General features: G+C 37.6%; 2 protein-coding genes across 32 annotated transcripts in view; one reads left to right on the top strand and one right to left on the bottom strand.

The window, feature by feature from the left end:
- Positions 1–26,721, bottom strand: part of CD44 (CD44 molecule (Indian blood group)) — a 104,694-nt gene that overhangs the window by 17,437 nt on the left and 60,536 nt on the right. For 8 of the 31 annotated variants that reach the window (XM_054026469.1, XM_054026473.1, XM_054026486.1 and 5 more), the window contains 10 exons: positions 26,282–26,404; positions 21,185–21,304; positions 18,867–18,992; positions 17,856–17,963; positions 14,124–14,345; positions 12,089–12,256; positions 7,870–8,049; positions 5,670–5,834; positions 4,603–4,824; positions 2,556–2,723 (listed from right to left, as the gene is read on the bottom strand). In XM_054026469.1, coding sequence (XP_053882444.1) covers positions 2,556–2,723; positions 4,603–4,824; positions 5,670–5,834; positions 7,870–8,049; positions 12,089–12,256; positions 14,124–14,345; positions 17,856–17,963; positions 18,867–18,992; positions 21,185–21,304; positions 26,282–26,404 — 1,602 coding nt within the window. Of the gene's footprint in view, positions 1–2,555; positions 2,724–4,602; positions 4,825–5,669; positions 5,835–7,869; positions 8,050–12,088; positions 12,257–14,117; positions 14,346–17,855; positions 17,964–18,866; positions 18,993–21,184; positions 21,308–26,281; positions 26,405–26,721 lie in introns of all 31 variants that reach the window. The other 23 variants (XM_054026493.1, XM_054026494.1, XM_054026496.1 and 20 more) reach the window with 19 other exon arrangements.
- The window catches only part of SLC1A2 (solute carrier family 1 member 2), a 211,991-nt gene that overhangs the window by 168,137 nt on the left and 17,133 nt on the right, over positions 1–26,721 (top strand). The window lies entirely within an intron of this gene.

The following is a 26,721-nucleotide window of genomic DNA, read 5'->3' as shown; positions in this document are numbered from 1 at the left end:
CAATGGCTATAAATCACATGGTGTTCTTTCTGTTTCCAGGGTAGATCACAGAAACTTTCAAATAATGGGTCAAATGAATAGCAAATAATAAATGTCCAGTGGGGATTTTCAGGTGAATAATTATTAGTGCTAACATTTGTTAGTCCTGTTTTATTCTCTTCTGCAAGCACAGAGAAACCAAAGAAAATACCAACACCTTTAAAAACCCAAAAGAAAAGACAACAAAATAATCAACCGAATAATCAAAATAATCCCAAAAAAACTGGAAGTTTTGACCTGATGATTCCATGCAAAACTGAGATTTATCAATAGACTTTAAACTAGGTATTATAGTGCTTATAGGGCAAATCTGTGGCGGGATTGGGGGTTTTAAGTGCAACAACAATACAAGTAACAAGTTTTAAGCTTGTTGGAGATTGTCCCAATGAAAGATGCCAATAGCAGAAAAGGTCATAGTTGCAGCAGTGACAGAAAAAGTAACAGCAGCAACTTGTTCCTCTCTCACTCATCTTTGATAGATGCCAATTAATAGGCAGAGTCTGTGGCTTCTGGATTCATACAAGTGGAAATTATCATTTTTTTTAAGATAGTACCTCATAGACTCTAATGCCAGGGGGGACCATCATGGTCATCTCCTGCCCATCACAGCCAACAGGACCTCACCCACCCATAACTGTAATAGGCCCATAAACTCTGTCTGAGTTACTGAAGTCCTCAAATCTGAGTTATTACAGAGAATTCTTTCCTGGGTGTCTGGCTGGTGAGTCTTGCCCACATGCTCAGGGTTTAGCTGATCGCCATATTTGGGGTCGGGAAGGAATTTTCCTCCAGGGTAGATTGGCAGGAGCCCTGGGGGGGGGCGTGTTTCGCCTTCCTCTGCAGCGTGGGGCATGGGTCATTTGCTGGAAGGTTCTCTGCATCTTGAAGTCTTTAAACCATGATTTGAGGACTTCAATGGCTCAGACACAGGTTTGATACAGGAGTGGGGGGTGAGATTCTGTGGCCTGCATTGTGCAGGAGGTCAGATTAGATGATCATAATGGTCCCTTCTGACCTTAAAGTCCAGGATTCTATGATTCTATGAAATCTTGATTTAAAGACGTCAAGTTACAGAGAATCCACCATTTACTCTACTTCTCTGAATAATTAGAGATTTGGCTCCAGGTAAGTTGCCTTTGTTTGTGAAAATGGTATAGGATACGATGGTTGGATATTTGGAGTACTTGTGTATATACATTTGAAGTTGAAAAATATATTTGTATTGGTATTCTGTGCTGTATTAAAATGGCAGCTGACACAGTAAATGAATTGTCTTGTTCACTATTCAAGGTGCTGTTGTTTAGACATAGGAGATGCAGTCAGAAATGTCTTGAAACACTGCCACCACACCAGATTTACCCTTCAAAGTTAAAAGCCTTTCAGAAAACACACTGGCAAACATGATGCATGTAAGATTAGGATGATTTAGAACAGTGCATTCCATGAGTGAAACGCTCATGGTTAAATAAGGGCCCATAATCAGAAGATGAAAAGATTATAGACAACCCTTTGCAATAAGCACTGACCATCAGCACAAAGCAACGGCAAGAGAAAAGTACACCAGCTAAACCCAAGAAAGTGTGGACTTTATTTATTGATTTATTTAGAGAAGGTGGCATTTATTCTTTCAATTCTTAAAAAAGCTCCACATTGCAAGCACAGAGAATGCTCACAGAGAAGGCCGTGTTACACTCACACAAACTTCACTGACTAATGCTCTACTAGTTTACCCTGATATTATGGGATTGATGCAGGAATTACTGAGCTAAATTCTATGTCCTGTGTTATGCCAAAGGAAGGAGCAGATGTTCATAACAGTCTTTTCTCGCCTTAAAATCTAAGAATAAAACAGCTTTAAAATATTTACAAAATAAAACTTTGACACCCAAATCCTTACTGTAAAGTTTATTGTCCAACCTGATGCCACCCCTCATAATATACCTCACTGTCAGAAAAAAGCAACTTTACTATCTCACAACCAAAAAGGAAGCTATCAGGATGTTAGAGGCATCTCATGTACATCTAAATGGATGGTGCAGTATGCACAGTCTCTCCATATGCCAGATTGCATAAATCACAATTAATCCCCAAACTTCCAGTTGGTAAATTGGGGGAAGAGAGGGAAGGAGGAGGCTCTGCACAAGCCCCATAAAAATGTAGTGCTTATCTGGTACCATCTGTCCCTAAAACAGTCAATAAATAGAAACAGAGAGTTGGTTCTGGATCCAAACTTCATGGATTTGGGTTTCTCTCTTTAATGGAATGAAATGGAGCCATGTATCTGAAATCTTCCAAATTCTGCAGTTCAGACCCATCTGTCTTTAAACCTAATTATAACTCACAACTATTTAATTACCATGTTGCAACACCTAAACAATGCTTCCTGTTCACTTTGGAGTAACACAGTATCCTCACCTAATAAACTTATTGGCCTTTAGCCTCTGAGTTCACTAAACACAAATAATGTGTAATGCCAAAGAAAAAGCATTCTCAAGTTCTCACTTAATTACTGATACCTGTAGTTGAATGTTCACTTCCACGTGAAGGAATAACTCCAAGTAGTACATCCTCTCTAGTAGTATTTGTGGAATACTTGACTTTATCACTCCATCCAAGATGAGCCCCATTCAGCAGTGGATCTTGGGTTGGGTCTTCATTTTTGCCACCTTCAGTGGAGATCACGACTGATATGAAAATGGTTGAATCAATGTTGAACTTAATATCTGCAGAACCTCTTACACCGCAACCTTTACTTTCAGTTCTTGTTTCCTAAATGCATGTTCTAGGAGTAAAACCCTATTTATTGTTCTACAGAATCACCGTCATCTCAATCATCCATTTGCAGGACCCTGACATGGATCCGTCAAAGTGGATGTGGTCAACAACTTTCTGATTTTTTGTTGTACCGGTTTCACTATCATACATGTGCTCAGATTTGTGCTACACTGAGAGGTTATTTTGCTGAGGCATTGTGGGAAAAGAGGGAAGATTTGAAAATCTACATCCTAGTTTTATTCATAGTTGATGATACAGACAAATTACCCAATTATTGAGGCAATATAGAAAGTGTCCTACACCTTATTAAGCATGCCATTCTTGAACTACAGAAAAAAGCACCCAGAAAAGTCCATGACTACCACCAGCACATCAACTTTATCCTCCAAAGTTATAAAACTCCAACAATTTGACCAGAAAACATGATTGCAATGGCAAGTTCAATGTGATTGCAGAATAAAGGTAGAAGGCACTTTACAAAGCCATTTTGTAAATCATTTCCATTGAAAAATAAAAGTCCGCTGCACCGGATGCAGTTAGGTACCCAATCAGCAGCAGAAAGAAATAAGCAGGAAAATCACACCAGAGAAATTCCAACAACAAAAGATCCCATCAAGCAAAACCTTGAGTCAAGAAAGCAGCACACAAACAAATCACACAGCAAAGTGTGTATTTTGGGTTATTTTAGATTTTTTTTCTCCCTTCACTCTCTAAGTTGGCACAATGTTGTCAGCAATGAAGACCATGTAGAGGAGGCATTTTCCAAACATACAACCTTCACTAATTAAAACTAACTGTAATAATACAGTAAGAAATATAGCACATAACTCCATATTTAAAGTATTATCACATGCATACTGTTTCACTTGATGCCATCCATATGATGCCGACCTACTCACAGCCTAGAACAAGCTGTCAGATGATGGGCATTTCATGTATAATTAGCCAAATAAATTGTTTCTGAGGAAGGGGAACATATTGATAGATGCAGAAAGTGCCTCCTTTTTGATGACCTTTGAGATTCATTTGTTTATTGGTTCCAAGCTAATAACAGTGGTGATAGAATAAGGAACTAGGTATACACTCACAACATAGGACCTGGTGGTTACTTTTTTATTGACACTGCAGCTGGGAGTCTGACACTGAATTATCTTAAGAATTAGCTTTTTGAAATTCATCAATCAAATTTTTAAAAAAGTGTACAAAAGCCACAACCCAAATAGGTTCAGTTGTATTTAAGAACACAAAACGTAGAGTTTTTCTAGGCTCTCAGGTATCAGGGAGTAACATTTCCCTCTACTCTCCTTTCTGAACACCTGTAGGAATTTTCAGACTCTGAAATTACTGTTACTGAAAGACATATGCCAAGGGTTGGCATCGCACCACCAGGAACACCAAATAGGCCAATTCAAAATACAATTCTAGAGGCCAAAATTCTGCTAATGAAATATTAGTACTTCCCACACTTAAATTTAGCAATAAACTCTAAATAACATCTTATAGTATAATGACTTGGATGTGAAAGTAACAGTGTCTCTGCTATTAATGAACCAAGTCTAAAGTCTTTAATCTGTTGATAGTCAGTCCTTACTCTGGCAAAAGTCTCTTTCACAAAAAAGTCCACTTCGCAATAATGGGCACTAGGGACTCGACCCTCAACTGGTGTAAACTTGCATAACTCCATCATGGTCAATGAAGCTATGCCAATTAGCACCAGCTGAGAATCTGGGCCCAGAGTTTGGCCTACGAGAAGATAAAATGATTACAGTTCATTATTCTTACTGATGCCTGTAGGAGTATATGTGTTGCGTCCTATTTCATTATTCACAGTCATACTTGAAGAAGAATGATCTCTTTCCTTTGCAGGGAAATGTGCAGGCTTCACACTATCCACAGTAGTGTTTGTGGGATACTTGTCCTCATCTTTCTCCACTCCAAAATAAACATTATGCAACAAAGGATCTTGGGTTGTGTCTTCATTTTTGGCACCTTCATTGGAGACCACAACTGCTATAAAAATGGTTGAATCAATTTTGAACTTAATATCTGCGGAATCACTTACACTATTACCTTTACTTTCAGTTCTTGTCTCTTTAATGCACCTTATAGGAGTAAAGCCCTATTTATTGTTCTACAGTATCACCCTCATCTCAATTATCCATTTACAGGACCCTGACATGGATCCGTCAAAGTGGATGTGGTCAACAACTTTCTGATTTTTCGTTGTACTGGTTTCACTATCATACAGGTGCTTATATTTGTGCTATACAAAGAGGTTATTTTGCTGAGGCATTGTGGGAAAAGAGGGAAGATTTGAAAATCTACATCCTAGTTTTATTCATAATTGATGATACAGACAAATTAACCAATTATTGAGGCAATATAGAAAGTGTCCTACACCTTATTAAGCATGCCATTCTTGAACTACAGAGAAAAGCACCCAGAAAAGTCCATGAGTTCCACCACCATATCAATTTTATCCTCCAAAGTTATAAACCACCAACAATTTCACCAGAAAAAACGATTGCAATGGCAAGTTCAATGTGATTGCAGAATAAAGGTAGAAGGCACTTTACAAAGCCATTTTGTAAATCATTTCCACTGAAAAGATCACAGAAACTTTCAAATAATGGGTCAAATGAATAGCAAATAATAAATGTCCAGTGGGGATTTTCAGGTGAATAATTATTAGTGCTAACATTTGTTAGTCCTGTTTTATTCTCTTCTGCAAGCACAGAGAAACCAAAGAAAATACCAACACCTTTAAAAACCCAAAAGAAAAGACAACAAAATAATCAACCGAATAATCAAAATAATCCCAAAAATTTTATATAATTCATTATTCTTACTGGTACCTGTATAAGACTCGTCTTCATTTTCAGGAATAAGTCCAGGTATAACATAATCCCTGGAGGTATTTGTGGGATATTTATCCTCACTGCCCCATCCTGGTTGATTATCTGGAGGCAGTGAATCATGGATTGAGTCTTCATATATGGCACCATCATTGGAGGTAACAGCTGTTATGACAATGGTTGAATCAGCTGTGTGATATTTGCAAAAACACTATCCACATTATTCTCATCTTCAGTTCTTTGCTCTGTATTTGGCCATAATTTTTTGCATTTCTACTGTATTTAGAGCATTAGAAGAGAGGGCCTTCTGCTTTCTTTCACATTGTCATTGGTTTCTCAGCTTTTCAACCCACACTCTCTTGCTATTTCTCAGGATTATGGTTTAATTTGGAAGAGTTCCAGTGACAATAGACAATAGACATAGAAGCAAGACCGTCAAAATACTCAGAGCAAGTAGCAGTGACATCTTACCCTGTAACTTAGGATTGATTATAGATGCTGAACATTGGAACCATGACCAATTAGTATGACAAGATTTTCTCTTTTGAGATTTCACTGATTCATTATTGTGACAGTCCTTAGGCGACATTCCTTAGAATGTTTCAGTGGCATAAAAGGCACACACAACATAAAATGGTATGATGGAATGAAGAATTTATGATACTCTAATTATTATGTCAAATCCATTCCCTGATCCCTTTATAATGCTCTGCTATAAAGAGATTGCTGATGAGCCATAGGGATAATTGTAGAATCTTAGAATATCAGGGTTGAACGGGACCTCAGGAGGTCATCTAGTCCAACCCCCTGCTCAAAATAGGACCAATCCCCAACTAAATCATCCCAGTCAGGGCTTTGTCAAGCCTGACCTTAAAAACCTCTAAGGAAGGAGATTCCACCACCTCCCTAGGTGATGAAATATAAAGGTTAACAGGAAAGCAAGATACAAAAATGTGAGGGTTTGCCATTACCACACTGTCAAAGGATTAGTAAGATATTCAATAAGCATACTTTATGAAAGAACAAAACTTCCACTGTTCTTGGTGGAAGAGTCTCTAATAAGTATCTAATACAGAGAGTCAGAATAAAAAAAACTCCATCATGCCAATATCCAGGAAGAGAGAGAGTAGTGGGAACAGCAATTATTAAAACATCTAGCACTATCTATGGATACCTGGCAACTTCTCCTTGGTTCACATTGTGAAAGCTTATTATGAAATATTTTATTTGAGAACTGTTCAGAAGAAATAATATCTCATTTCACAGAGAGTGATGAGATTCATTTTCGTGTTCACTATGTAGCTTAATCATCCATAGTGGTATTTGTGGGATACTTGTCTTTACTGTCCCATCCTGGATCCACATGGGTGAGTATACTATGGGATGAGTCTTCACATTTGGCACCATCACTGGCAGTGGCAGCTTTTTGATGATGGTTGAATCAGTTGTGAACTTAATATTTGCAGAATATTCTCATCTTCAGCTCTACATTTGGCCATTAAGTTTTATATTTTATTGTATTAAGTTTGTAGGAGAAGGAAAGCAGAAACCCTCTATTTTGCTCCACATTATCATTGTTTTTTTTTTCAACTTTTAACCAACACCATCTTGCTGTTTGGGCACTATGATTTGGCTGAATTTATCCATGCTTATAACATAGATAGATGTCTTAGCAAGAAAAGATATAGCAGCAGCAAGTTGCCTCTGTAATCCAAGTCTTATCTCAGTTACTGAGTTTGAGGATTGACCATTAATATGATAGTGACTAATAATTTTCTCTTTTGGGATTTCACTTTTACCTATACGTTATGTGTGAATCTTGCTTTTCATTATTCAGCAAGCTTTAATAGCATAGTCAGAGAAAACCCCAATACATCAACTCAGAAAAATGCAAACAACCTAGGAAATTTTAGATTCCATGCTAATGATTATCACAGTACCACTCTAAACCAAATTTTATCAAGAGACTTTCAATAGAATATCATAATAAAATTACACAGATATAGAAGTAGTGTTATTCCTTCCAAATAGGAAGTAAATGAACTATAGGGTGGGATGTTGAAAAGTATTCAGCATTGGTCAAACTCTTCTCCTGTCAAAATAAATAGTAAAACTCCTACTGATTTCAATGAAAGCAGATTTAGGTCAATGCCGAGTGCTTTAGAAATTCTTATGCGTAATTAATTATTCTTTCTGGTACCTGTATGAGATGATTCCTTTTCCTGATCTTTTTCACTTGGAGGAATAATTCCAGTCAGCACATCATCCCTAGTGACATTCGTGGGATACTTGTCTGCATTGCCCCAACCAGGATGAACAGTATGCAATAGTGGATCTTGGGTTGAGTCTTCATGTTTGGTCCCACCACTGGAGACCATAGCTATTATGATGGTGGTGAAGCAATTGTGAAATTAATAGACACAGAATCACTCTTTATATTATTCTCTTCTTCAGTTCTTCTCTGTACAACAGGCCTTGTCCTTTCATATATCTACTACACTTCATAGCATAGAAAGAGTATAAAGGTTTTGCTCCTCTTTATTATCTCAATTCAGAAAACTGCCCCACTGACATCAACAGGACTTAAATTCATACTTAAATGCTCTTCTGACTCAAGATACATCAGTAGTTTTCTAAATCTTTTTACCAGCACCATACTATTTTTCAAGACTGCGTCTTGGCTGACCATAAACGCAGTGAAAATGGGCACAGAAGCAAGAACAACAAAGAAGAAATAGCTGCAAGAATTTGGTCCCATAATTCAGGTTTGATCAGACACTCAGAATGAGGATTATGTCTCATTAACAACAACTATTAATTTTCTCTTTTAAGATTTCACTGTTTCATTTAGTTACACTCCCTCCAGACAAGTAGAGTCTGACCATGGGTGGGAGCAAACCTGCTTCTGTAACGTAAAAGACACATAACAACATGTAAGAAAATGATGGAATGAAATGGGCAATATTTAATTTGATATTCCTGCTGTATTTAGGTGGTGTTGCACCAAACACGTCATCATGTGCGACCACTCACATATTCAAAGTTAAGAATGTTCTTAAGTGTTTGCTGAATTGGGGCTTTAGAGCATAAGAACAGAAAAGCAGAGAGGACTATCTATTTTCTATAACATTATCACCATCACTGGCCATGTTCCTGTTCAGGGGCAATGTTTTCAACAGAAATCCTCTGACAATACAGGTAAAAGCAACAGCGAGAAGAGAAGAAATAGCAGCATCAGCGTGCCTTTGTAACTCAGTTTGATCTCAGTTACATGGCATGAAGACTGAATAACAAATATGGCAGGGAAGAATCATTTTCTTTTGGGGGGATTTCAGTGCTTTATATACATTACAGTGCTTGTCTCCAGACAGGCAGATTCTGACAATTGAGACAAGCCATTTCATTTCAATTTTCTCAAATCTATGAGTTATTAGTAAGTATTATCTGAATTGTTTGAACTAATCCTATTCAGATTACAGTTTGTCTCATTGATATGCTCAAGATTTAACTGATCACCATATTTGGGGTCAGGAAGAAATTTTCCCTCAGGTCAGATTGGCAGTGACGCTGAGGGCTTTCACCTTCCTCTGCAGCATGGGGCACAGGTCATTTTTGGTTTGAACTAGAGTAAACAGTGGATTCTCTATAACTTTAAGTCTTTAAATCATGATTTGAGGACTTCAGTAATGTAGCCACAGGTTATGGGTCTATTACAGGATTGGGTGGGTGAGGTTCTGTGGCCTGAGATATTCAGGAAGTCAAACAAGATGATCATGATGGTCTTTTCTGGCCTTAAAGTCTATGAATCTATGAAATGTTTGTGAATATCAAACCACATGACACAAAAAAAATAGTCAATAATCAATGGCTATAAATCACATGGTGTTCTTTCTGTTTCCAGGGTAGATCACAGAAACTTTCAAATAATGGGTCAAATGAATAGCAAATAATAAATGTCCAGTGGGGATTTTCAGGTGAATAATTATTAGTGCTAACATTTGTTAGTCCTGTTTTATTCTCTTCTGCAAGCACAGAGAAACCAAAGAAAATACCAACACCTTTAAAAACCCAAAAGAAAAGACAACAAAATAATCAACCGAATAATCAAAATAATCCCAAAAAAACTGGAAGTTTTGACCTGATGATTCCATGCAAAACTGAGATTTATCAATAGACTTTAAACTAGGTATTATAGTGCTTATAGGGCAAATCTGTGGCGGGATTGGGGGTTTTAAGTGCAACAACAATACAAGTAACAAGTTTTAAGCTTGTTGGAGATTGTCCCAATGAAAGATGCCAATAGCAGAAAAGGTCATAGTTGCAGCAGTGACAGAAAAAGTAACAGCAGCAACTTGTTCCTCTCTCACTCATCTTTGATAGATGCCAATTAATAGGCATAGTCTGTGGCTTCTGGATTCATACAAGTGGAAATTATCATTTTTTTTAAGATAGTACCTCATAGACTCTAATGCCAGGGGGGACCATCATGATCATCTCCTGCCCATCACAGCCAACAGGACCTCACCCACCCATACCTGTAATAGGCCCATAAACTCTGTCTGAGTTACTGAAGTCCTCAAATCTGAGTTATTACAGAGAATTCTTTCCTGGGTGTCTGGCTGGTGAGTCTTGCCCACATGCTCAGGGTTTAGCTGATCGCCATATTTGGGGTCGGGAAGGAATTTTCTTCCAGGGTAGATTGGCAGGAGCCCTGGGGGGGGGGGCGTGTTTCGCCTTCCTCTGCAGCGTGGGGCATGGGTCATTTGCTGGAAGGTTCTCTGCATCTTGAAGTCTTTAAACCATGATTTGAGGACCTCAATGGCTCAGACACAGGTTTGATACAGGAGTGGGGGGTGAGATTCTGTGGCCTGCATTGTGCAGGAGGTCAGACTAGATGATCATAATGGTCCCTTCTGACCTTAAAGTCCAGGATTCTATGATTCTATGAAATCTTGATTTAAAGACGTCAAGTTACAGAGAATCCACCATTTACTCTACTTCTCTGAATAATTAGAGATTTGGCTCCAGGTAAGTTGCCTTTGTTTGTGAAAATGGTATAGGATACGATGGTTGGATATTTGGAGTACTTGTGTATATACATTTGAAGTTGAAAAATATATTTGTATTGGTATTCTGTGCTGTATTAAAATGGCAGCTGACACAGTAAATGAATTGTCTTGTTCACTATTCAAGGTGCTGTTGTTTAGACATAGGAGATGCAGTCAGAAATGTCTTGAAACACTGCCACCACACCAGATTTACCCTTCAAAGTTAAAAGCCTTTCAGAAAACACACTGGCAAACATGATGCATGTAAGATTAGGATGACTTAGAACAGTGCATTCCATGAGTGAAACACTCATGGTTAAATAAGGGCCCATAATCAGAAGATGAAAAGATTATAGACAACCCTTTGCAATAAGCACTGACCATCAGCACAAAGCAACGGCAAGAGAAAAGTACACCAGCTAAACCCAAGAAAGTGTGGACTTTATTTATTGATTTATTTAGAGAAGGTGGCATTTATTCTTTCAATTCTTAAAAAAGCTCCACATTGCAAGCACAGAGAATGCTCACAGAGAAGGCCGTGTTACACTCACACAAACTTCACTGACTAATGCTCTACTAGTTTACCCTGATATTATGGGATTGATGCAGGAATTACTGAGCTAAATTCTATGTCCTGTGTTATGCCAAAGGAAGGAGCAGATGTTCATAACAGTCTTTTCTGGCCTTAAAATCTAAGAACAAAACAGCTTTAAAATATTTACAAAATAAAACTTTGACACCCAAATCCTTACTGTAAAGTTTATTGTCCAACCTGATGCCACCCCTCATAATATACCTCACTGCCAGAAAAAAGCAACTTTACTATCTCACAACCAAAAAGGAAGCTATCAGGATGTTAGAGGCATCTCATGTACATCTAAATGGATGGTGCAGTATGCACAGTCTCTCCATATGCCAGATTGCATAAATCACAATTAATCCCCAAACTTCCAGTTGGTAAATTGGGGGAAGAGAGGGAAGGAGGAGGCTCTGCACAAGCCCCATAAAAATGTAGTGCTTATCTGGTACCATCTGTCCCTAAAACAGTCAATAAATAGAAACAGAGAGTTGGTTCTGGATCCAAACTTCATGGATTTGGGTTTCTCTCTTTAATGGAATGAAATGGAGCCATGTATCTGAAATCTTCCAAATTCTGCAGTTCAGACCCATCTGTCTTTAAACCTAATTATAACTCACAACTATTTAATTACCATGTTGCAACACCTAAACAATGCTTCCTGTTCACTTTGGAGTAACACAGTATCCTCACCTAATAAACTTATTGGCCTTTAGCCTCTGAGTTCACTAAACACAAATAATGTGTAATGCCAAAGAAAAAGCATTCTCAAGTTCTCACTTAATTACTGATACCTGTAGTTGAATGTTCACTTCCACGTGAAGGAATAACTCCAAGTAGTACATCATCTCTAGTAGTATTTGTGGAATACTTGACTTTATCACTCCATCCAAGATGAGCCCCATTCAGCAGTGGATCTTGGGTTGGGTCTTCATTTTTGTCACCTTCAGTGGAGACCACGACTGATATGAAAATGGTTGAACTTAATATCTGCAGAACCTCTTACACCGCAACCTTTACTTTCAGTTCTTGTTTCCTAAATGCATGTTCTAGGAGTAAAGCCCTATTTATTGTTCTACAGAATCACCGTCATCTCAATCATCCATTTGCAGGACCCTGACATGGATCCGTCAAAGTGGATGTGGTCAACAACTTTCTGATTTTTTGTTGTACCGGTTTCACTATCATACATGTGCTCAGATTTGTGCTACACTGAGAGGTTATTTTGCTGAGGCATTGTGGGAAAAGAGGGAAGATTTGAAAATCTACATCCTAGTTTTATTCATAGTTGATGATACAGACAAATTACCCAATTATTGAGGCAATATAGAAAGTGTCCTACACCTTATTAAGCATGCCATTCTTGAACTACAGAAAAAAGCACCCAGAAAAGTCCATGACTACCACCAGCACATCAACTTTATCCTCCAAAGTTATAAAACTCCAACAATTTGACCAGAAAACATGATTGCAATGGCAAGTTCAATGTGATTGCAGAATAAAGGTAGAAGGCACTTTACAAAGCCATTTTGTAAATCATTTCCACTGAAAAATAAAAGTCCGCATCACTGGATGCAGTTAGGTACCCAATCAGCAGCAGAAAGAAATAAGCAGGAAAATCACACCAGAGAAATTCCAACAACAAAAGATCCCATCAAGCAAAACCTTGAGTCAAGAAAGCAGCACACAAACAAATCACAGAGCTAAGTGTGTATTTTGGGTTATTTTAGATTTTTTTTCTCCCTTCACTCTCTAAGTTGGCACAATGTTGTCAGCAATGAAGACCATGTAGAGGAGGCATTTTCCAAACATACAACCTTCACTAATTAAAACTAACTGTAATAATACAGTAAAAAATATAGCACATAACTCCATATTTAAAGTATTATCACATGCACACTGTTTCACTTGATGCCATCCATATGATGCCGACCTACTCACAGCCTAGAACAAGCTGTCAGATGATGGGCATTTCATGTATAATTAGCCAAATAAATTGTTTCTGAGGAAGGGGAACATATTGATAGATGCAGAAAGTGCCTCCTTTTTGATGACCTTTGAGATTCATTTGTTTATTGGTTCCAAGCTAACAACAGTGGTGGTAGAATAAGGAACTAGGTATACACTCACAACATAGGACCTGGTGGTTACTTTTCTATTGACACTGCAGCTGGGAGTCTGACACTGAATTATCTTAAGAATTAGCTTTTTGAAATTCATCAATCAAATTTTTAAAAAAGTGTACAAAAGCCACAACCCAAATAGGTTCAGTTGTATCTAAGACCACAGAACGTGGAGTTTTTCCAGACTCTCAGGTGCCAGGCAGTAACATTTCCCTCGACACTATTTCTGAACACCTGTAGGAATTTTCAGACTCTGAAATTACTGTTACTGAAAGACATATGCCAAGGGTTGGCATCGCACCACCAGGAACACCAAATAGGCCAATTCAAAATACGATTCTAGAGGCCAAAATTCTGCTAATGAAATATTAGTACTTCCCACACTTAAATTTAGCAATAAACTCTAAATAACATCTTATAGTATAATGACTTGGATGTGAAAGTAACAGTGTCTCTGCTATTAATGAACCAAGTCTAAAGTCTTTAATCTGTTGATAGTCAGTCCTTACTCTGGCAAAAGTCTCTTTCACAAAAAAGTCCACTTCGCAATAATGGGCACTAGGGACTCGACCCTCAACTGGTGTAAACTTGCATAACTCCATCATGGTCAATGAAGCTATGCCAATTAGCACCAGCTGAGAATCTGGGCCCAGAGTTTGGCCTACGAGAAGATAAAATGATTACAGTTCATTATTCTTACTGATACCTGTAGGAGTATATGTGTTGCGTCCTATTTCATTATTCACAGTCATACTTGAAGAAGAATGATCTCTTTCCTTTGCAGGGAAATGTGCAGGCTTCACACTATCCACAGTAGTGTTTGTGGGATACTTGTCCTCATCTTTCTCCACTCCAAAATAAACATTATGCAACAAAGGATCTTGGGTTGTGTCTTCATTTTTGGCACCTTCATTGGAGACCACAACTGCTATAAAAATGGTTGAATCAATTTTGAACTTAATATCTGCGGAATCACTTACACTATTACCTTTACTTTCAGTTCTTGTCTCTTTAATGCACCTTATAGGAGTAAAGCCCTATTTATTGTTCTACAGTATCACCATCATCTCAATCATCCATTTACAGGACCCTGACATGGATCCGTCAAAGTGGATGTGGTCAACAACTTTCTGATTTTTCGTTGTACTGGTTTCACTATCATACAGGTGCTTATATTTGTGCTATACAAAGAGGTTATTTTGCTGAGGCATTGTGGGAAAAGAGGGAAGATTTGAAAATCTACATCCTAGTTCATAGTTGATGATACAGACAAATTAACCAATTATTGAGGCAATATAGAAAGTGTCCTACACCTTATTAAGCATGCCATTCTTGAACTACAGAGAAAAGCACCCAGAAAAGTCCATGAGTTCCACCACCATATCAATTTTATCCTCCAAAGTTATAAACCACCAACAATTTCACCAGAAAACACGATTGCAATGGCAAGTTCAATGTGATTGCAGAATAAAGGTAGAAGGCACTTTACAAAGCCATTTTGTAAATCATTTCCACTGAAAAATAAAAGTCCGCATCACTGGATGCAGTTAGGTACCCAATCAGCAGCAGAAAGAAATAAGCAGGAAAATCACACCAGAGAAATTCCAACAACAAAAGATCCCATCAAGCATAACCTTGAGTCAAGAAATCAGCACACAAACAAAGCACTCAGCAAAGTGTGTATTTTGGGTTATTTTAGATTTTTTTTTCTCCCTTCACTCTCTAAGTTGGTACAATGTTGTCAGCAATCAAGACCCCGTAGAGGAGGCATTTTCCAAACACACAATCTTCACTAATTAAAACTAACTGTAATAATACAGTAAAAAATATAGAACACAACTCCACATTTAAAGTATTATCACATGCACACTGTTTCACTTGATGCCATCCATATGATGCCGACCTTCTCACAGCCTAGAATAAGCTGTCAGATGATGGGCATTTCATGTATAATTAGCCAAAGAAACCATTTCTGAGGAAGGGGAACATATTGATAGATGCAGGAAGTGCCTCCTTTTTGAGATTCATTTGGTTATTGGTTCCAAGTTAATAACAATGGTGATAGAATAAGGAACTAGATATACACTCACAACATATGACCTGGTGGTTACTTTTCTATTGAGACTGCAGCTGGGATTTTGACACTGAATTATCTTGAGAATTAGCTTTTTGAAATTCATCAATCAAATTTTTGAAAAAGTGTACAAAAGCCACAACCCAAATAGGTTCAGATGTATGTAAGAACACAGAACACGGAGTTTTTCCAGTCTCTCAGGTGTCAGGGAGTAACATTTCCCTCTACTCTCCTTTCTGAACACCTTTCCCAGTTATTTCTGCAAGAAGCTGTGCAGTAATATATGTGCAATGGATAGGAGAACTGAGTAAAAGGTGCCCTCTGGTTTAATCCTAACCAACAAGATCTTCTTAATTGTTCAGGAAGTATGATTTGGCTGAGAAGAATATCAGTGGTGAGGGACAGCCCCTATTTGTTTGGATAATGGCAAATATTTTGTTTTCTGAGCCACCAACCACATTTTTCTCACAATTTGTTTTTATTGATTTTATATCAGACATTTAATAATGGAGATGTAGGAGGATTTTTTCAACATGGTAGCTGATATTTTACGTGTGGAAATCCACTTGGGACATTACACAAGTGTTCAAGAGGCATGATTTTAAAGTATCCCCGGGATATGGGGAAAGATAGATAAATTAGATTAGATTATGATTAGATGATATTATATTAGATTAGATGAGATGCTAACCCAAGTGGGTATAACCCAGATGATATAGAGGTGCTTATGTCCATTAGAAGTAAACAGTAGGAAAATACCAGGTACTCTGGTAAGCATTGGGAATGTTGATTGGTTGCCCCATAACATCAGTGTAGTTCTTGTACTTCCAGGAATTCCATCACAAAGCTGAGTTTTATATGAAATTATTTAAATTCTTTACCCCTGCTGGCAGTGGTGAGACCCTGCTTCTTGTGATCTGAATTGGACCACCAAGAGTTAAATGAAGGATACCAAGTATATGGTGTGGAGGTTTCCAGAACTGCAGCATGTCGGGAATCCACAGCTGCTAGGACAATGGATGTCTCAATGGGGATATGTATATTTGCTGAGCCACCACCCACACACTCGATTAGCCATTTGCTTTTCTTTCCTATACATCAGTAATATATTATTAATATACATGGTGTAAAAGAAGAGCATTAAAGATGGATGCATAGCTTTTACTGTAGTATCACTAGTTTTCTTAGCCATCCATTTACATCACACCACTGTTCAGGAGCTGTTGTCTTGCTATGAAGTTTCCCAATGATATCGGGGGAAAAAATAGCAACAGAAGAATAAATCATAGCCGAAACAGTGGCAGAACTAATACAGTGGTTGTAACAAATTGGCCCTCTAACTCAAATTTGAAGGATGATGCTGCATCAAATAACATGAAGGATTTGAATTAGAATAATGCAGCCTTGCCAAGTGCTAATACTGTGTCCAGAGATTAGTGTGAAAGGTTCTGTTGTTGAGCCAGAGAGCTGTGCAGTCAACAAAAAGTCTGTAAGTAACATGCCACCACCAACTTTAGCCAAAACAGTTAAAAATCTACCAATAGTTCAATACCAAAAGTAGGAGGAATCTGAGCACAAGATAAGGACAGAGACCTCTGGTATTAATGCAGTTTATAAATGGTTAATGCAAGGTGATCAGAGACTAAATACAGCTCTTAGTTGCAATGGGACACAATTTTTCAACCACCACTGAAATCACAGAAGGCAGATGGTATAATAAGGATATAATAAGTAGTCAGCACAGAAAGAGATTAAGCAAAACAAAACAAAACAAAAAATAACACCAGAAACTCCCAAAACTCAGGCCAAAGAAGAGAACAAAAATCCCAAAGCAAGCTGAGTTTTGCATTAGGCATTCTTTATTGAATTCCTAATGAAATCCCCTGCTGAAAAAAGAAAAAGTCTCTCCACACACCCAAACCAAGTTCAGAAATATAAATATTGATAAAATCTTTAAAATAAACAAAACTCTTTACTGATAACCATAATTGAGCTTTTTACTTTCAACACCTATACTATCCTGTCTTCTCCCAGTAAAAAATAAGCTACATTTCCTAGTTCATGACATAAAGTACTGAGAGTACAGGAGAACTAATTATGGGATAGATGATCATTACATTGTTGTAAATATTGCACAGTAGATAACTGAATACACAAGTTTACAGCACGGATGTTTCATCCCTTTATTCCATAAACACGGATGGACTATAGCTGCATTTCAGGTGGCCCTTGACAGATTTCTGAGCTATGTGACATATTTGCTTACTCGTGCAAATGGCACCAGATGCCACTCTTTACTGAGGTATGTCATTTTGCTTTAAATATAGTAAGTTAGATAAAATGATTAGATTTCATTACTCTTACTGGTAACTGGAGGGTGCTGTTCCATGTCATCATTTGTGTCCCATCCAGAGTGTAATGGATCTTGCAGTAAATCTTCATCATCTGTTTCATATTCTTGTGAATCCTTATCTGTTGCAATGATGTTAAACCTCCTGTAAACTTTGCATTTGCTGACCCACCACCATCATCACTTGAATAATTCTCATCTTTATTCTTTCTTGCCTTTATAATTGGTTGTGCTTTTTTAGAGGTTTATTTAGCAAAGAAGAAAGAATGTGGAGAGAGGTGCCTTCTTTGACGAAGAAAATCTATTGCTGTTTATGATGATGATGATGATTGTTTATCTTATTTATAGCATTTATTTTTGAGCACCCCAAAATGTGCCTAAAACTCATAAAGCAATTAGAGATATGCTCCCTTCCCTGAAGAACCCACAATGTAATTCTGACATGACACAATAAGTGAAAGTCATCTCACCCTTAGGAAGCCCTGGGTTTTCAGGTCATTCTGACATCTGTTGACATCATGATTCTATTTAGCAGGCATGAGATTTCTGTAATTTTTCCCATCTATAATGGACCCAGGGACCATTAAGGCAAAAAACATTGTGTGCTGCTAACCATGGGGGTCAAAATAAAAAAAGAGCATATAATCATGGTTAACTGAACACATAAAACTTGCAGAGTTTCTGGGAGTGAACAAGTGATGTGCTAAGGAGAGATTTCTAAATCAAGAGCTTGGGAATAGCAGTGGGCATACACCTCATCAGGAAGGGGCTACTCCGGTGTTCTCATTGGGGCAGTGTCACTTCACTCTTTCCCAATGTGGACTTGTGCCTTCCAGATACAGTCCTGCTCGAAGAGAGTAGAATCTGAAGGAAAAAGTATTATTCTCCCTTATGGAGCATTAAGAAGGCTGTTTAACAGCCACCAGATATCAATAGGCCATTATTGGAATTGTAAAGTGACTTGTTACTTAACTTATCAGATGATCTTAATCAAACACTAGTAGTTAAAAAGTCATATTATTTACCCTTAGTTGCTGTGGTTCGATGCTGCTCCTTGTGATCTGTAGTGGACCCCCACCAAATGTCAGGGGACGGATTCCCCTCATGTTGGGTGGAAGTTTCCTCATGTGCACCATGATGCGGGTTCACAGCTGTTAGGACAATGGTTCAATCATTTGTGATTTTTTTACTGGCTCAGCCATTACCCATAATATATTCAGCTTCTGTTCTTCTCTTTTCTATACTCAATGTATCTCTTTTACAACTATACAAATTGCAAGGAAACTGGAGCAGAGTCAAGTGGGAATTCTGGTTTGTTGATAGGTTAATGGATTTTCTAATCCACTTCTTCTACATCATCCTGGTATTGGAAGGTATGTTCTTGCTACAGAGTACCACGGTCTTCAGAGGCAAAGCAGCAGCAGTAACTGAACAGGCAGAAGCAACAACTTGCACCTTTAATTGAGGTTTGACTGTAGCCTCTGAACTTTCAGAATTTTCTTACATTGATCCATGTAACTGTAATTGTATCCTTTTTGCTATATTAGAGAATTAGGTAGTTAGCCAATTCAGGACCACAGAGAGAAAATGTAATTTGATCTCATTACAGTGCTTCGTAAAATACATTATAAGTATGGCACATCCCACATTTCCTGTTAAAGGTGCAGTTGTTGAACCACAAAGAGATGAGGCTAGAAAAATCCAACTAGTAACAGCACTAAAGCCACACCACAAAGCTGAAATCTACAAACACCTTCACCTGAAAGTAGAATCATGCCAATAATAAAATGAATGTATGTGTAGAATTGGCATCAATTCATGAGTAAAGACCAGTAGAAGAAAAGAGAATAGTCTGTCCAGAAAAAGATATAATGACTTAAATTTTCAAAAGTGTCTAGTGAGTTTGGGTATCAATTTACAGGGGTCTGATTTGCATGGGCAAGTGCTCAGCACTTTCTAAAAATCAGGTTGCTTTAAGGTATCTGAAATCTGGCACCGAAAAATAGAGAAACCTCACATCACTAGTCACTTTTGAAATTTAAGGCCAAAATGCTCAATTCCCAGGTTACTTACATGCCTGTGAAATCACCATAGAACACCAAAGAAGCCCACACAAATTGCATGGGTGAGCGTGAGAGCAGAGTTGGCCAGGCATGTGGAATGCACACCAAACATGGGAACAGAAAGATATGAAGCAAAAGGAAATTCCAGATCTTAAGGAAAGAAAAATCCCAAATGAAACTGAGTTTGTGTTAGTTTAGGATTTTTTTCCCTTCATGGGACAGAAGCCACATGTTCCCAAGATCTGTCTGTGTAGCAAGAACCTGTGTCATACAAGAACAGCCCAACTTTAGTAAGACTATTAAAGTAGATAACACATTTTAAAAATAATGTTGTTGAACTTTTCTTCCACCACACAATGCTGTCCTCGTAAGAAATAAGTTAGCTTGCTGTCAATCTGGCAAACCACTCAGTAACATCAGACTTTCCCTTAGCAAATACAATGTTCTGAATGTAGATTATTACCCCCTACAATTGGCCAAGCAGCAGAAGGCAATTTGTTCCACAAGAAATGGGATTATGGAAGTCAAAACTAATCAAGAGCATTTAAATGCTCCTCTAAAATCAGGGATAATTGATGACATAAAACCAACACAACCAGTTGTTTCTGGATCTATGAATGACTGTTCCAAGATGTCAATAAAAGTTAAAGGGATGTATATAGTGTTGTTTTTAGCAAGGCCTAAATCTCTTGGGTTACAGTAGAGGTGATAGGACAAAAGAGTTTTATCTTGAATAACAAAGGGTCCCAGAAAAGTACAGTTTCAAGTACATTTAGTTTAGTATAAATGTTCTCTTCTTTCTAAATCATCTTCATGGTGAAAGTCTACATATAAAAACACATTAAATCCTCTACTGCAATGTACATTTTTTAAAAGACTATTTCTGTTTCTTTGTTCATGCAATGAACAAAATGTTTACCCTGTCAGCTAGAAATAAGCTAAAAAATCATCACAGGCATGTCACAAACAATGAAAAGAAGAGAACTTCTGAACTTCAAATATCACTTTAATTTATATAGAATTCCTTCATTTTAAGATATGACTACTTCATAGCCAAGACCAAGTCTTCGAGGGTCATCTGGCTAATATGATAGGTGATAGCCAAGGGTGGGGTCTGTATTTTCCCATTCAAAACACAATTTAAGATTAAAGAGAGAACTCATACGGCATCAGAAATACAAATTCATGGTGACTGGATATTCTTGTGAAGCTGGTATTTCTGTGCTGCTATTTATTCAGACTGTAGACAAAGTACATGATTTAATATTTAAAATCTTTACCCCCTGTTGCCTGAGTAGGTTGCTGTTCCTTGTGGTCAGGATGGGACCACCACCACCAAGAGTCAGCAAACTGATTCCATTGAGGTTGGGTGGAGGTTTCCTCATGAATGGGCTTCACAGCTGCTAGGACAATGGTTAAATCATTGGTGATCTTTTTTATGTGCTGAGCAAAGTTTTTTCCTTGCAAAGTTAAAATCCATCAATACTTTCACCCATAAACATGCTCATGCCAATAAACTGAATATGAATGCGGGTTAAAGACATGAAACTCTGGTATCAGTGAGTTTGGTAACTGATTAGTTGCAAGAAAAAACAATAGTCCCAGTCCGAACAATATACACTGCTCAGCTACAGTGGCCCAGATCAATTACATGTCCTTGCAAATGCCACAGAAGTCCATGTAGTCTGCAGTGGGCTGCGTAAGTGTGACTAAAGTATCAATTTACAGGCGTTGATTTCCATAAGACCAGTTGGGCCAGGATGTGGAACAGGCACCCATACACTGGCATGAGAACAGATGAAACAACAGAGACAAAAACAAAAAAACCCAAGCAAGCAAGCAAACAAAAAACCATCCAGATAAGAGAAAGGGAAAAAATGTCCCACAAGAAAACTGAGTCTGTTAATTTAGCTTCTTTCTCCAGGGAGATCCTGATGCAGCTGATGTTACCAAAGACCAGGCCTATAGCAAGAGCCACGTTGCACACACACACGCACCAGCAAAATCCACTTCAGACACAAACACTTTTTAATAAAAGTTATTGAACTTTTCCTCTAGCTGATGCCATGCATAAAATGTTGTCTTCAAATAGCAAGACATAAACTATCATTATTCCATACAGATCTCATGAACGTTTAGAAAAGGAAATAATTTTTCATATAGAGCATCATGTAAATTACTGGAAATCACTCCTCTCCCATTTGATCTATAATGCCAGTCAAGTATGCACATCAGTAGAAATCATATAATTCTACAGTAACTGTGCAGACTTCAGGACCTCTTCAGAATATTTGTACTTCTCTGAACACAGTATTATTTTTATCAGAGGGGTAGCTGTGTTAGTCTGGATCTGTAAAAAGCAACACTATTTTTATGAATCCCATATGTAGAATGCAGATGTTCCATCTTGTTCCCAATTCTGAGCAATGATGGCTACTATTCATTCTACAAATAATCATTTGTCCTAACTTTGCAGTACTAGAAATGCTTTTCAGGTGGATTCCTTCCAAAATGACCTCTTTCCAGAGTTGAATTCTACTGACAACAATACCGATCTTTCTGCAATATAGTTATAAAGAATAGGCCACATCAAGTAAAACATATATATGGGACATAAATGATGTCAAGAACAAGTATCCTCCAAGTACTAGTAAAGAAACTGATATATATATATATACTGATATATATATATATCAGTTTCTTTACTAGTACTTGGAGGATACTTGTTCTTGACATCATTTATGTCCCATACAGGAAACACTATTGGTTTTAAAGGCTCTTAAGTTGAATCTTCATCATCTGCATCATCGTCATGTGAGTTCACATCTGTTGTGATGATGTTAAATGTACTGTGAACTTTTCATTTGCTGAACTACTGCCCATATCAGTTTCATTTGTATTTCTCCTACCATTTACAATGGTCTCATTTTTAATGGTACATATCTAATAAGAGGAGAGGAAACGTTGGGGACCTTTCTTTTTTATGCACAGAAATAGCTTCTGCACACATAATTTTTTTACAAAACATCCATTAATATCACAGTTTTGTTCACCAGGCATGAACTCACTACAAACTCCTCCACCAATAAGCCACAATAGGAGAAAGCATCATGCTAACAATGGAAGTCAAAGTAAGTAGAAGCCTATCACTCTGAGAGATGGCTGAGGTCATTCAACCAGAAAAGTTTCTTTATCAGTATACACTCTCAGGTGTCGCTCAGAGCCCTACTTGTTCCGCACGTGGCCCTTTGTCAACAAAGCCTAATAGATCTTGGCTTATGCTAAAAATTAGTTGTGATTGAACAAGGATTTTTTCTTCGTACAACCCATATATTCGTCCTTGAATTTAATCCTGGTCTGACTTTGATGTAACAAATATAGGATTATGGTGACTTCACTGTAGGATCAAGCCAATGGAGAAGCCAGGCTTGGAGGAAGGATACCTTCATTTAAAAAATTAACTTAGGAAATCAAGGAAAATAATGGCCAGGTACATTTAATATATATATTCTCTATTTCAATGTAACAGTTCCAATTAAGAAATCTTAAGAAATCCTTTCACATAATTTGTAGTTGTAAACATAATCATATTTGGTATTCTAATCCTGTGATGCTACCAACAAAATATATTCTTCCTCAGTAAGAAACAGGGGTTTATGTTGCTACAGATATGCCACCTATGCTTTTAAAATAAACTACGTTCTTAAGCCAAGACATTTATTATTATGCACATTTTAAATGTTTTTATCACTGCTAGCTATCTAATATCTATGTTTTCACTTGTGTTTTTCCAATAAGCTTTGCCCTTTGCATATGCTATATAAAAATGCATAGATTAGGATGTCAAGACTCAACAGATTAGTTCTGGTGAATATATAGTGAATATAAAAGAGTGAGTTATTCTTATTGGAAACAGAAACAGGGAACACATAAGAAGCCAACATAGTATCAGAAAGGCTGTTTGGCTGCCACTTCATATATATGCAGGGTTTACACTTCCATGCTGCCTTCAACTCAGCTCTATCAACAGACTTTAAACAGAGCTGCTTAGGTGAAATTATATAAATTCTTTACCGTTACTGGCAGTTGTTGGATGCTGTTCCTTGGAATTTACAGAATGCCACCATGGGGGGAAAAATGGTTTTGCTTGGGTGGTGGTTTTATGATGTGTGTAATGGTGGCGATCCACAGCTGTTAGGACAATAGTTAAATCAATTTAGAGCACTTCGCTGATGAGCCTTAACTTATGTGCTTCCCATTCGTTGCTGTTCTCTACACCTGGTCTTTGTCTTTTACTAGTGTATATAGTGGAGAAACAAGAGGTAAATAGAGATGACCCTCTGCTTTGTTCAACTGTATCACTGGTTTTCTCATCCATCCACTCACACAATCCTGTATCAGGAAATGTGAATTTTCTGGAATTTCTCCCAGTAATACAGAGCAAAGTAGTAAGAACAAAGGAAAAGTTACAGAAGCAATAGTGGCAGACCAAATAGCAGCAACCTTTCTGTTATTTGATTGTTCCTCTAACTCATCTTTTGTTAAGGACACTGAAACTGTACCGCTTTCAAAAACTAGACCGCTATAAGTCACAGTGGCATTTCACTTACTGTTTCATAATTACAACTAACTAATTCTAACAAACAGACAGGAGAGTGTATATTCTGAAATGCAAAAAAATTCAAAATATATCCCATATTTGTTCTAGTTAGTTTATCACATAATGAAATGAAAACCTTGCAAGTACAGCAGAAACACTGCACCATCACTTCTGGATGACAGAGATATGCTTGTCAGGAAAAAATCCAAAAGTACTACCAATATATCAGCCTTACATACAGAAGTTAAAAATTTGTGCACACTTGCATCAAAAAACAAAGGATCTAATCCTGCTCCCTTTGAAATCAATAGAAATCAATAGAAGTTGAGCCACTGAATTAAATGGGAAGAGGAACTGGCCACTAAACATGACAATATTGAAATGAATAGGAGTACAAGATAAAGGTTGGAGCATCTGGCATCAATGCATGTTGTAAAAGATTAGTGCAAGGAAACCCAGAGAATACACAGTATGTGCGAAGAGTGCTGTACACAAACCCATCAGCTCAAAGATAGATGAAGTCACAAAGATTCCCACCGCAAAACAGCAAGAAACCAAGAAAAAAACCCCAAAGTTAAACTTTTAAAGCTAAATACTGCAGTCTTTATACAAGTGAGATGCCCCTCACTTCGGTAAGGACTGCAAGATTTGGCCTTTAGTTCTTTTAGATAATTTTCTCCTTTTAAGTTATGTTGTCAAAGACCAGGCTGCACAACTGGATACACACATCTACACACATACAACTCTATGCCAGTAAAATCAAACTCAGAATTTTAAAAACAATTTAAAAAAAAAGTTTGAACAGCATCTGACTTTAAACTTAAAGATTTTTTTATGCATTCCATCCCACTCAGAACATTAAGCAGTGGACTCAGGGCATTCCCACCCCTGCTATGTAAACTTGACCTATATCATGGGATGGAGGCCAGAAAATAAAACCAGTCTCTTGCAAACACACTTGTGGCCAAGACGCTTATTACAGTGTCACCAGCTATTGCCCCTCTCACAGCTAGAAATGAGTTAAACACTGTGCCATGGACTTTCTCAGCAACACTCAGCAAAAGACATAGCTTCTGAAGCAGGAAGTGTCACTTATTTCAGTGGAGAGACTCACCTTACTCGTACACCATTTAATTACAGTTGAGATTTATACTACCAGGCTAGTCACATTACTCAGAAAATATGGCACTAATAAAGATCAACTGTTAAGATAAATACCTCCTGCATCTACGGAGAAGGAGTAAATTTAAATCTCTTCTACAGAAGTACTTTCTCAAAAATGGTGACAGTGTTTTACGGAAGAAATCATTTGATAGTTCCATCTTTAAAATGTTACAAATGGTGCATGACAGAGATGGACGAAACAAGTTCAGAAAAGCTATGGAACTCTGAACATAGGGCTTTTAAAATGCCAACCAAGGTGAAAAGCAGAGAAGTTTACTCCCTGCTTGCCAATATAAGCAACCCTAAATGTCATTGTGTTGCCATTGCCACTTCTGAACTAAGCACTGCACAAAGTCATCTCTCTAGGAATGACACTTCTGCACCAGAAGTACTTTGCAAGAGGCCTTTGACATCTTTTCAAGGGTGGGGGCTTATAAAATCAGTCAATTTTTGCCCAAGTAAGGTCTGAGGAAAAACAGAATAAGATCCTTAGGATTTGGTCCAATGCTTATTATAGAAAAATGTGGTGCTTAGTGCTGTTTTTATGAGTTTAAAGTTTTAAAAAGTTATATGAGATCAATTAACAAAGTGGATTATAATTCAGTATCCTTACAGGTGCTTGTGGGATGTCCTTCCTTCGCCTCATTGTTGTCTCCTTCAGGAAGAGAACCACGGTTTAAGTGACTTTGCCTAGAATCTTCACCACGTGTAATATTCTCCTGTGAGTCCTCATCTGCTGTGATGATGTTAAACCTGATATGAACTTTCGGATAATGAGCCAGCACCCAGACAATTATATCTTCATCTCTTCTTGTTTTTACAACAGATTTTACACTTTTACTGGAAGAAATCTGAGAAGGCTTGGGAGGAAGAAATAGCAAAAAAACCATCTATTGATATCACATTTTCTTTCAGAAGATGTGATTTGCTGGAAATTATCCCTGAATAATGGTCAAGTATTCACAATAGCAGAAATTACTGTATTCTACTAGCAAAAAAGTCAAAGTAATGCCTCCTTAGATTTGATCCTCTGAAATAAAGATGAATTTGAGG

Source organism: Malaclemys terrapin, chromosome 4, assembly GCF_027887155.1.
Source record: "Malaclemys terrapin pileata isolate rMalTer1 chromosome 4, rMalTer1.hap1, whole genome shotgun sequence".
Lineage (NCBI taxonomy): Eukaryota > Metazoa > Chordata > Testudines > Emydidae > Malaclemys > Malaclemys terrapin.
The sequence above is the reverse complement of the archived record's forward strand: the minus strand, read 5'-3'. Positions and strand labels throughout refer to the sequence as shown.